The sequence below is a fragment of the Petaurus breviceps genome, unplaced genomic scaffold (assembly GCF_028583685.1).
Source record: "Petaurus breviceps papuanus isolate PSGF00001 unplaced genomic scaffold, PetGlider_PUasm1.0 91133, whole genome shotgun sequence".
Taxonomy (NCBI): domain Eukaryota; kingdom Metazoa; phylum Chordata; class Mammalia; order Diprotodontia; family Petauridae; genus Petaurus; species Petaurus breviceps.
Genome location: NW_027187419.1, coordinates 68,406,085 through 68,419,212, shown reverse-complemented (window position 1 = coordinate 68,419,212; position 13,128 = coordinate 68,406,085). Strand labels below are relative to the sequence as shown.

At 37.5% G+C, this 13,128-nt stretch overlaps 1 protein-coding gene and 1 pseudogene across 2 annotated transcripts in view; both read right to left on the bottom strand.

Annotated features, from left to right (window-relative positions):
• LOC138155417 (biogenesis of lysosome-related organelles complex 1 subunit 2 pseudogene) overlaps positions 1-13,128 on the bottom strand; it is a 964,561-nt pseudogene that overhangs the window by 551,485 nt on the left and 399,948 nt on the right.
• KL (klotho) overlaps positions 1-13,128 on the bottom strand; it is a 74,046-nt gene that overhangs the window by 1,838 nt on the left and 59,080 nt on the right. The window contains exon 5 of one of the 2 annotated variants that reach the window (XM_069080844.1): positions 3,648-12,772. The exons of the other annotated variant lie outside the window; for it this stretch is intronic. Within the exon in view, the coding sequence (XP_068936945.1) occupies positions 12,450-12,772 (323 nt within the window). The 3' untranslated portion in view covers positions 3,648-12,449. Of the gene's footprint in view, positions 1-3,647; positions 12,773-13,128 lie in introns of those variants that run through there. 2 annotated transcript variants of the gene reach the window in all.

The following is a 13,128-nucleotide window of genomic DNA, read 5'->3' as shown; positions in this document are numbered from 1 at the left end:
CATATAAGAGGTGGTGTTTGACCTGAGCTTTGAAGGAAACTTGGAAGGAAAATTCTGGGAGGTAAAGGAGAGAAGGAAAGGCATTCCTGGCATCGGGAGACATCTTGACCTAAGGCACAAACAGCAGGAAGGCTAGGCTGGCTCAACTGTAGTATGCAAGAAGGGGGATAGTACAAAACAAGGCTGGAGGGGAAGGTTAGGGCCAGATTGTGAAGGACTTTAAGTGCCAGAGAAAGGAGTTGGCATTCAATCATAGAGATCCGCTGGAATTTATTAAGCGGAGGAATAACATGTTGGTCAAAACTGTGCTTGAGTAATGTAAAAGATTATGTCTGTGGTCCACCAGCTGACAAGTTCGGCCAAGCTAGACAGCATCAAACATAGGCCCAACATCAGTATGTCTATTTCCTGCAGACTAATTTATCTAATTTCACAGAGGCTTATCACCAGAGGGTTGAACATGAAGTAATGATTTTTCTTTTATTGTTGATTGAAATCTTGGGCACAAAGAGCAAGTAATAATTGTTTATGGAGGGAGCAAGCAACCCAAAAGAATTACAGATCCTTGAAAGAGTGAAATATAACTCTATCAAATAGACGGAAGCATTTTTAATTATATAACAGTTAATATGTGCACTATTCAACTTACTAAGTTTTAAAGCCAGTATGAGTAGTGGAAAAAGCTCTGGATCTGAAGCTAGAAAATATGCATTGGAATACCAATTTTGCTATTTACAAGTTGTGTGACCTTGAGGTACTTAATCCCTCTGGCTTCTGTTTCCCTGACTCATGTTTGGACTGGATAATCTCTGTTTCTTCTAAGCTTCTGATCCTATGAGTATATAAAATGTATTATATACATAGAAGACTAAAATTACCATATGGGAATTGAATCTTTTTTTGGTGATTCAAAAGGCTGTTCGGTATCTGCAGGGAATGCCCCATGATCATCATTAAGAATACCAATTATCAATGTAACCAGAAGTGCAGATGAAAGATATTTCTGGTTATCAGAATACTACACACAAAGTTAACTGTGGCTTTGGAGAACATCAAAATATCTCAACTAGTCCCTTTTGAATGACCATATGTAACAGGTTTCTAATCATACATTTTTCATTAGCAATTGCTTCACCTAATACTTATTGAGGGCCAAGTGTTTTCAAGGTACTGAACTGAATTTTGAGGATTACCAAGATGAATGTGACAGTACCTCCTCTCAAGAGGCTTAATGTCTAGTAGTAGAGACAAGACATACTAAAGCTTATGACTTATGAGTATTTGTTTACATTTCAAGAATTTATTATATATTTATGATGTCTTTTGTGCTTTAAATATTTCTTTTGTGGAGAAGGAAATAAATAGCTGTCCTATACTTGAAAAGACATACTAAATGCTTATGGAATTTTGACTGCAAAGCAAGTACACCCAGCGAGCAATAGAAATGCTATGAGTTCAGAAGAATATTATTAGTTTAAACTGGAGTCAGTTCAGGTTTCATTGACCAGGTGGTGTTTGAGGTAGCACTAAGGATGAGCAGAAATCCAAAAGGCAGAAATAGGGGTGAGCTCATTCCATTAGGAGAAAATGGCATGAACAAAGGAGTTGAGGAGAGAAAGGCATGTTTGAAATGGCAAATAATCTTGTGTGTCTGAGGGGTTCAGTATGTGTTGTTGTTCATCCTTGGTTTTTAAAGAGGGCCAGTGACATCACAGGGTGATGCCTTGACCTGAGAATGAACTAGATTTAAATTTACAAAGTCATTATCTTCACTCTCTCTTCCAGAGTCATCAAAGTCCAGTGGCAAAAACAAAAGTCAAGACAACTAACAATGGCTCAGGGTACAGTGGATGACCCTAGAGTCCTCAACATTAACTAAGCTCTAAGCACCCCACAGCACCTGCTTAACCCATCTTAATGCCCATTGAAACAAACTGCTCTCATCTGCCTATTTTGAGGGAGAAGTCTTCACATGTTTGGGGTAGACATTTCCTAACTCATCTATGGGTTTAAAGTCCATTGATTACCCTCAACCTGGTTTAGCCCATCTGCCTGGATAGTTTACCAGAGTGTAGCTACTGCCCATGCTACAGCTTCTTGGAGCCATAGGTGAGAGTTGAATGCCAGGTAGACACCAAAGGTAGATGAACAGCCCTGAAAAGGGCTCAGCAGCCCTCACACTAGAGGTGCTAGTCTTCCCTGAACACTCCATATATCCCTCAGTATGTGTATGGTAACAGGGGCCAACCTAGGCTTGGGCCAGATTGTCAAGGGCCTTGAATTAGGACTCTTGGACTCAACTTAACACACAAGAAAACCCTTGAACATTTTCAAGCAAGACATGGACATGTTTAAAGCTTTTACAGAATATTAATGTGACAGAAGTGCACAGGATAGTTTGAGATGGGAGAGATTAGAGGCAGAGAAACTAGTTAGGTTCCTGCAATAGTCCAGGCCAGAAATAATGAGGGCCTAGACTAGGGTGCTAAAAGTATGGAAATGTAAGATCGTAGTAGCAACCACACTAGCACACAGGGTGGGCTGCTAGCACAGGTTCTTTGATCTGCTTTTCTAAAGGAAAGATAGCTTTAAAGGGGTTAATGATCTTACTTTAATTTACCGACAGACAAGTACAGATAAGTAGAAAGAGGTGAGTATCCAAGAAAGAAACCAACAGACAGGGCTCCAACTATCTAAACAGAGTAATAAATACCTAATCACTAGACCAGAGAGTGCCAACATCTGGGTTCACAAAGCCGGGGGGCTCCTTAACAACAGCTACCCAGAGTCTCATCTGGCCAGATCACAAAGAAACATTCCTCCCATGAGTGAGCCCCAAAGTAAAATACCAACTTCCCAGTGTATATATAGTTTTCAGCTAATAGGCTCAGGGTCAGAAGGCATCACAACCCATGTGACTTGGTGTCTAATTGGCTCAGTGTCAAAAGGTACGAAAGCCTTCCTGTAAACAAGCCTCCCCTAAGCAAGCTCCTCCTTAGGAAAGTTCCTCCCCCAAGGCAATATAAATCTCCCTGAATCACCTGATGGGCTCTATGTGACTCAGGATGTGTGGCAGCCGTCAACTGAACCAGAGTTTAAAGCAGCAATGATTGAAATACCTGTGTGCCTGTAGACCTGGGAACACAGCCCATGTTCCAAGGAGAAAAGGGAACACATGCAGTCACATAGGCCTACTAATGGATGGAGAAGATCTTATATTCCATTAACCCTACAAAGACGCATCATGGTGGACAAATGGGCAGTTCTTGGCAATGCATTGGATGTAGAGTTGAGAAAGAGGGAAGAGTCCAAAATGGCTTAAAGATTCTGAACCTGGATGACTGGTAGAGTCATGAACAGCAAAGAGAGTAGTCACCAGGAGAAGCTCATTTGCTAAGAAAGGAAAAAGAGATGGGGCAGCGAGGTGGCCCAGTAAATAGAGCACTGGCCCTGAAGTCAGGAAGACCTAAGACACTTGACATTTAACTAACTGTGTGACCTTGGGCAAGTCACCTAACCCCAAATGTCTTGCCTTCCTCCCTCAAAAAAAAAAGGAAGAAGAGTTCAATTTGGGATATGTGGAGCTGCTGGCATGTTGACACTCACAAGTAGAAGCATCCAGCATCACAAATCCAATGTACAATGTATAGTTTGTAAAATATTTTTATTGTTATAACCTCATATAACCTAAATCCAGAAATAAAATAGTCACATTTCACTCATATCACAAAATAGTTTGAATAAAAATATATCATTCCAAATTACCACAATATTCTTAGTGGGATGCTTTCAGAAAATTGACCAACATGTATATTTTTATCAGAACTACTGAAAACAACAATGGTGCAATTTTTATTTTTTTTTAACAAATACACAGACTTCTTAGCTTTATTTTTGAAATGGAACAGTTGATCAGATATATCATAAAATTCTGACTAGAAAGAAAAAAATGCTGACGTTGCTATTTATTTACTCTGGGCATTTTGTATAGGTGCATTTCACAACAATGTGCTTAATCACTAATATCTATGACAACAACAACAATGACAAGCCAAAGAACAGGCCCACAGCAGAGACTGAATCAGCAATACATGCCATGTTCACATGAACACAAAGGAAATAGCCCACAGATTTCTTTCGTGGCCTGTGTGAATACTCAATGGGACGTTGAGCATCATGGTAGCAAATAGAAGAGCTAAGCTTTCCAGCACTAGGGAAGATGACCAAGGTTTCATAGGAATCCCTGAAGTTTGAAAGAACTTGGGAACAACAGTGTTTTTGTTTTTCTTAGAGGATTGGGTTTGTGTCGGTGGAGGCTGCTGCTGATAGGCTCCAAAGATAACAGGAAGAGACCAGGAAGAAATATGAAACAAAATATAATTCAATTTCCTCACATTATCTTGAACTCCTTCCCCCACTTGCCCTCTCTCTCTCTCTCCTTGGCTTGCTAATACTATATTGGTGCCCTGCTTTGTTTTAATCACTGTTGTCAGCTTTCAAATGAATGTGACACTTGAGGTCTGTGGGCCACTTAACAAAAAGTCAATAATTCCACCCAATTTAAATTTTTAAAAGCTGACTGTACATCTTTTGTGTTGTAGGCATGATAATGTGGCCTTCAGATGCTTCAGGCTCAACATCTAATAAGCACTTTGGATATAAATCAAAGCTTTGATTTACATGTAGATAGTACCCAAGTACATCTAAAAATACTTTGGGTTGCATTTGTGCCCTGTGTCCCACCTCATACAAAGAAATGCAACTCTGATTAAATATTCCTCTGGGGTCAAAACCACTTCCAAAGACATTCCTATATAAACATTTGCCAAAATTATACTCTAATAGTCATTTACCTACTAAATAATGAGTATACAAGTTTCAAAGGTAATATTTTTGATGTTGATTCTTTCAAAAGAACAGAGTTGGAAATCTCTCCTGCCAGACTTTCTTAGAGAGTCCTTCAGTCCAATGTGTGCAGAAAATCTAGTCTACAAAGTTCTATTATTAGTGAGGCAAACTGAAACACTCATTTTTACAAGTTTTAGTTGACCTATGGGAACCTACTTAATTTCAGAATTACTATAATTATTGAAAGAGACAGAAAGACAGACACAGACACAGACACAGACAGAGAAATAGAGACAAAAACAGAGACACAGAGAACAACAACAACCTTGTACTTCAGGACTGATCGCATTTGTCCCTACCACTGTAAGATAATAAGTAAAATAATGTACTTTATTTTCTTAATTACTAATGAAAGAAATGAGCTGGGAAGAGGATTATTATAACAGAATTAGAGTGAGATAGTACACAGACTTAATATGCAAGTGGTTGTCTATCTGCACTTTTCTAATGTTACCACCAGTAAGACTCAAAAGCTGGGTCTTGGTTAGTGAAGAACCCTCCTGCTTTGACCAGCAGAGAAGCCAGCCATACCTTGGCTCTCATGGCAGGTGCATTCCCCCTTTCTTTGTCATAGGAACCTTTTTTTTCTCTTTCTCAATGTCACTCTCAAACTATGGAGAGACTTAGAAAGTGTTTTGAGTGCATGTTTTAGGAAACATAATGAAAAATGGCAAACCTGTACATTGCACAGACAATTTAGATAAGGGATTACTCTGTAGAGAGGTTACTCTACATCCAGAAGACCTTGAAATCTAGTCAAGGATTTCAGTTTAATACATTTAAGTGTCTACACTGTGCTAGGCACCTGGGGATACAAATATTGAGTCTCATATGTGAGACATAATCCCTTTTCTCAAGGAATTCACTATCCAGTAGATAAAAATGTAGATAAATGATATTAGAATATTATCCTTGGGGGCGGCCAGGTGGCACAGTGAGTAAGAGTGCCAGCCCTGGCGTTGGGAGACCCAGGATCGGTTCCAGCCTCAGATACTTGGCTTCCACACAAAAAATAACTGGCCATGTAACCTTGAGCAAGTTAACCCCAATTGCTTTAAAAAAAAATAATATTATCCTTGCAGAGGAGGAACCTAAGCAGAGACCTTTAAGGGATCTGAGAAAGCTGATTTCTGGGTGTGTGAATATGGAGGAGGGGAGGGATGAGGGGATATAGAGTCAAGGAACATACCCTGGAGCTGGCACTTGAACTGGGTCTTGGAAGGAAGAATTTCAACAGGCAGAATTCAATCTATCAATCCCTCAATAAGCATGAATACTGTGTTGGAGGCACTGTGTTGGATGCTGAGATACAAAGAAAGAGTAAAAGCAGTTTCTGATCTCAAGGAGATGACATTCAAAGGTGGGAGGATGGGTGAAGCTCACAGTAGGCATACAGGATTAATATGAGCAAAGGGGGAAAGGGCAGGGAGGGGAAAATATGACATATACTCATGAGAAAGACTTAAGAAGAGGCATACAGCCAGTTTAGTAGCAGTTGGGGAAAAGGAATTTAAGAAAGAGGGAAAAGAGAATCCTCACCGAAGTCAAGCAATTTAGAGGCAGAAGTGAATTTTCTACTTGGATATCTAAGCAAGTGAACAGGTGGACAATTTGTGGGCTCTGTTATCCTCAAAGTTTGGAGAGAAAGCCAGGAAGGCCCCTCATATGTTGTGTGGACTCCTGTGGTAAACTTATGAGAGGAGACCAAGAGTTGATGAAGTGTCATGGATGGGTTTCACTTGTCAAGGCTGGAGGGAATATCCAAATTGATGAGATCATAGATTTGTGTGCATATTAGTAAAAGTGGTGAAGACTCAGGTTCTGGCAGAGAGAAAGTGATTTAAAGACCACTGATGTGCTAGAACCAGGAAATAGAGACAGGACAATTCAATTCAACAAGCATTCACTAAATGTCTAGATAGAAAACATAACCATAGCTACTAGGGATAAAAGATGAAACAAGCTCCGCCCTCAAGAAGCTTACATCCTTTGGGGGTAACAGTGATACAAAATGTATTATCATATGTATGACCTTATTCTAGGAATAGAACTCAAAACACAAATGGAAAGACAGGGAAATGTGGGTTAATTATATATATACACATTTAAAATTCTGTCCCTATATGTCTGTATATACATTTTTTTCAGAACTTTGACTTTTTCTCTTTTATTTCTGTGTCTAAATGCACAGATGAGACATATTACCAGAGAAAGGTTTCCTGAATCCCTTTTGTGTATATACAAAACTGTTCTTTATTTCATTGTTTTTCTTTCTTATAATTGAGTTGTGACCAAGAAGAAGTTATGAATATTATGAAATTCATATAATGTCCTCACTTAATGAATTTAGCTGGTCAGTGTTACTAGTAAATTAGTCACTCCAACTTTGGATAGATGTTTATACTTTCCCAGAAGACGGGGTCGGTGATGTCTATCTTCCTTTCAAGTCATTCACTGTCTCAAACTTCTTTTACTTATAAAAGTTTGAAATGTTTTATTTTTAAAAGAAAAGCAGTTTAATTACTTTGGAATACAATTATTGGCTATGTTATTATCCAGCAGAAACCCCTAGAACATTTGATTAGATATGAATAGTTTGAGAAATTGGGTTTGGCTATTCCAAAGGTGGGGAAGTAAGGGCTGCACTTGAGGAGGTAGAGGGCCATGTGTGGTCTCCAGTCTGCAGGTTCCCCACCCCTGGTCTTGTCCCACTCGCCAAGGTAATCCCAGTAATCAACAGGCAGAAATGAAGAATTACTTTGGTCCCTGGTGTGAACTACAATGAATTCATACTCTCTTTCCCCTTGAACTACCTTCATAAGGACAGTGGCCCTCTTAGATCCCAGAGGCAAGAAATTATCTTAGATTTTTTTTCCTGCAGAATTCACATGATGTTTTAGTTATGACTGAGATTTCAATAATTTAATAGATCTCTTGTTTCATCAATTGTGAGATGTCCTCAAGCAATGAAGTTACCATCTTATTCAGGCCCTGTCAGCCAATATGTTTGAATTGGTTTTGTTTTTCAGCACTTTGACCTTTCTCTTTGACTTTAGAAATTAATGCCTTTCTTTCCCTGAAGTTATGCCCTCCCAACCACAACTTAGTACTCTTAGGTTTCATGTTCTTCCTCTCCTCTGCTTAATTCTGCTCTTCTTATTCCACATGGTTAAACTTATTGTTAAGAAATTTGGTTACTAAGCAGAATTTTTCAAGCCTTGGCAGTCATAAAGCAGGAACAAAGAGGTTGGTGGCTTATTATGTTACTTTTGTCAAGGTTCAACATTACTTCCCTGAATATCCAAGATGAATCGTGGTTAATGGGTTCAGCTAGAACATATAGAACCATAGGAAGAAAGGGGCAATAAAATAATACAATAACTTTTACAACAAAATGAAGTTATACTAATCTGTTCTAAACATAATTTGATTTTTCATGGGAGCTAATGTAATTCTGAACCTAATAGGCTAATAGATAAGTAAGTATGATAAGACTTTTGGTTTTTTCCCTTAAAGAAAATATATTCATATTTCCATATTTATGGAATTTTCAATCTAATAGGAGAATATGACATAGCCACAAAAAACTTTAATATATAAATGTATAGGAGTGGTTCAAAGCGCTGAGTACTCTGAAGGTAAAAACAGCATTACTGACAGAGAAGGTTTGAAAAGGAAAGTTTCATGAAGTAGGTAGTCTTTGAGCTATGTTTTAAAAGAAGGGTGGTACTTTAACAAGTAAGAAAAGAAGGTATTCCTGGCATGGGAACAAGGCATAGCAAAGACATGGAAGCAAAAAAAAATGGGGACCATGTATGAAGAACAGTGAATATCCCAGTTTGCCTGAAGCACAAGGACAGGGGCATGAAGGGCTGGGGGAAGAGACAAAAGGAGATTTCTAGATGTAGGAGAACTAGAAAAAGGTGATATCTTGGAAGCTGTTGAATTCTGTGATTCTAGACACTAAGTAATTCTCTTATTAAGGATGAGATAGTGTCTAGAAACAGTAGTAATTGGGGTGGCTAGGCACTGGCCCTGGAATCAGGAGGACCTGAGTTCAAATCTGACCTCAGAAACTTAACACAAAACTAGCTGTGTGACTTTGGGCAAGTCATTTAACCCCAATTGCCCTACCTTGACCCCTCCAAAAAGAAAAAAAAAAGAGTGGTAATTGACTATGCCAAAAGCTGCAGAAAGATCAAAGAATAGAAGGTCTGAGAAAACACTACTGGATTTGATGAAAAGTAGTCAACAGTGACCTTTGAGAGAAGTTTCAGTAGATCACAGGGTCAGAAGCCATGTTGCAGCAGATTGAGGAGAGAGTGGATGGTAAGAAAGTTGAAGGATAAGAAAAACTTTCAAGAACTTTCAAGAAGGAAAGGAAAAAGATGTACTGGTAGCTAGATGAGAAAGAAGGAATGAAGAAAGGCTTTTTTAAAGATTTGGATGAGCTGAAGAGGTTTGTAGGCAGTTGGAGAGAAACTACCCAAAAGAGAAAGTATGAAGATAAATGAATTGAGAAAATGATTCATTCCATATAGGTTCTGAGGGGGCTTATGAAAGGATTTGGATAAAACCTTGGAAAGTAGGAGGAAGATTTTTTTCCTCTGGGACAAGAGGAAAGGAGGAGGAGATATATGGTGATGCTAAGAAGTTTCAGAAAGCTGAGTTGGGAAACTGAAGGAGCTCAAGCAGCATAGCCTCAAGCTTTTCAGAAAAGTGGAGGGTTAACCATATGCTGTAAGGAAAGTGGGGTAGGAGCACAGTTGGGTGCTTGAGAAAGGAAGTTTTATCAGTTATCATGTGAAATAAAAGAAGGAAAACATAAGTGTAGAACCAACATTGCCAAGCAGTGGTAAGGGCCCAGTGTAGGTAATATAACAAATTTATAGTGTGTGAAATAAGTAGAATTCTATTTTCACCAGCATAAGCAAAGGAAACAGATAGTGAGAGTTACCCAAGATTGAGAACTAGTACTGGTGGAAAGTCAGGGAGGGGATAGCTAGAGAATCAATAAAGAGACAGATTATGAGGCTATGGTTATGGAGTTAAAGGAAACCTTCATGAGGGAGATGCACTGGGAGAATTGGGAGGAATTAGGAGACCAGAGATTGTGATGAGGAGGCGTAGATGTTGTAGTAATCATATTTTATGACCATCACTATACATTCAGCCTCTTAAAATTCCATGCATTACTTAGAATAATTTTTCTGTATTGAATGGAAGTGAAAGGACAAAAATTATAGGGGATGGGAGCAGAACCTGTGATCTTACTTATGCATACCCTTAATAACAATGCAATTCAAGTAAAATATATCTTCAGTCCTTTGAATTTATAATTTATGAAGAAATAATGAGTGAAAGAACAATTTTACTTTTTAGGGAAGTAGAAGGAAAAATGATAATGAACTGAAAGTTTAATTCATTCCTTGATTCTGACTAATCCTTTTAAGAATTAGGACATAAATTTTTATCCTTGTGTTTGCCAATCTACACAGAATAGATTTCAAGAACCTTTAAGAGGCCCTTTAAAGATTCTTAAATTTCTAGGCCTCCTAACACTTAAGCTTAAGGAAAACATTTTAAAATATTACCATATGCTTCTCAGTGTCAAAAGCCAGCTTCTATAATGGCTTCTTCTTGGTTTCCTCTTCCTCTCCCTAACATCTTCTGGTAGATGTTTTCCAAGGTTCTTTGCTTTTTTTTTTTTACATTTCTAATCTTAGTGTTTCATGCACTTCAATGATTTTAACTAGGCTCTCTCTGCAGATAATTTCCAAATCTATATATCCCAAGGGCCAGTGTGATCTAGTGGACAGAGCTGTCCTGGAACCAGGAAGAACTAGGTTCAAGTCCTGTTTCTGATGCACACAAGTCCTTTTATGTGACCCTAAGCACCCCCCAATGCTCCGGGAAACAATCTAATACTCTTATTTTCAGAGAACATGCCAATCTGCTTGGAACCAAGGAGTTTCCTATACCAATGAAATCCAAGTTCCGTTCCCTAATTGTATCTCTATCAGGAAAACAGCTTCCATGGAATAATACACAATACCAGATTTTATAATACAGGAGAATTCTGTTATAACATGGTTAATTATTACATAGATTCAATTATACTGAAAGTCAAATAATGTTCTTTAAAACTTTGCTTAACAGAATACAAACATGATGTAACTCAGGTGACCTATATATAAGGCTAGACATTGTCCAACACAATTTAAATAAGATATTCCATTGTATTACTGTGAAATGGTAACAAAATTAAAACGTCCTGCTTACAAGATTCTAAACAAAGGAGAAAAGTTCATCTCTAGGATTTGCTGAAAGTTTCCATTGTGAAGAGTCAACAAATAATTACAGACTAGTCCCATATTATTAGCAGCAAAAACATAATATATAATATATAACATATATTATGTAGTATATCTTTTCTATATGCATATGGATATCTATAGATATTTATATCTATCTATATCTCCCAACACCTTTGTGTTCAGTTTTCCAGTGTCTTAAGATCAGGCCTATTTAGTTATGTGCTGTTTAAACATTTACACTAAAAATCCAAACTCTGGCGCCTGCATAAAACTCATTCTGAGCTGCTCTTTGAAACTTGGAATAATCTTCACATTTTTCCTCCTCACAAGCAAGGCAAGTTCATATTTCAAAGTCTGCATACATGATATAAATATAAGAAATTTATAATAAATCATCTGCTGTGAACATCAGACTTAAATCTAATGATTGCTACATAGACTTTTTCTCCCCATTCTCTTTTCCCAGGCTGTGCCACATTTTACACTTCATACACTGTTTTGGGTGCCTTCCCTATTAAAAGCAGGATAAGATTCGGCTCTGTTCAATAAAACAAATATCAACTTTGTAACTGTCAGTAATGCATCAGAATATACTGCATGTTTTTCAGATTTTTAGGCACTTTTATTTGCTCCAGTGTTCTCTATTTTCTCATCAACTTTTTCATGGAGAACTTTCAGATTCAGTCAAGAGGTCTATGCCATGATGTACTGTGGTGTTGAGCTGGGGTCAAGTCATTTGGTCCCAATATTTTAATCCAAATGCTTCTGATTTTTCTTCTACTGGAATAGTCCCGTTCAGGAATAAGAATGATAAATACAATGTTTCCGATGAAAAGCTACCATTCTGTTGCCGAGAACTTGTAATTACATTTTCCCATAATTTATTCATTTAAAAATATTATACTGATTTTAATAGATTCAGTTATCTCCATTTTTTATTTACATTTCAGATTTTATCCAAAGGAAAAAAAAGCTATCCAATTACTAAATTTCAATAGGGATATTCAAATTCAAAATTTTGAAAACAATCATCTGTTATAAAATTTTTGTTACACAGCACAAAGAGGATGTTTTACTGTAGAAGTCATATGTGAAATCTACAGTTTCACAATATTTGGGCATGAGAATGGCCCCAAACGTAACAGCAAATATTGTGCATAATTTCTGCAGAACTACCAGAAGAATGACTGGAAAAAGAAAAGTCCAGACTTCTTTCTAATTCCTTTAACTTCTCCTAGAGTAGTAAAAAATTAGGGAAATAGTGGCAATAAATGCAAAAAATAGAAAAGCTATAAATGCTAACAAAGATTTTCGAGTCTGAAAAAAATTACAGTCAGGGCACAGGATGAATTCTTCTGGACAAAATCTCCTCAGAGTTTCAGGTCCGGGAAAACCATTGTTGTCAATAATTTTCCTGTAATGATTCATTGAAGGTTTTGGCTCAAACTGATTGGCAGCATAACGGTAGAGGCCAAACTTGGGAGCAGTTCGGTCATTAAATGAATAAACAAAGTATCCATAAAGTCTGACACCATCCAACGCATGGGCTGAAAAATAAGAGGGGATAAAAGGAAAAGGCGAGGATGATTGATTAAAGGTATGTGACAGGCAACAGTTATTTAAAGGAAATACATTGAATGAAGCCGTGGAAGCTGAGGAAAAGCCAATTTTTAAAAAATAAAATCTAAGATAGAATTAAAAAAAAAAAAGTTTAAATATGAAAAAGACTAAGAAAAAGCAAAGACCAAGAATTCACTAAATCTCTTGGCCTGTTCTATAGCATCAAAAAGTGTTATCATATGCTAATATCAAATCATATACACATGGAATAATGAACTTAGTGAGAACTCATTTTCCACTACTCTAATTAGCTTCATATGATGCAAATGTTGAGCTTCCAGAG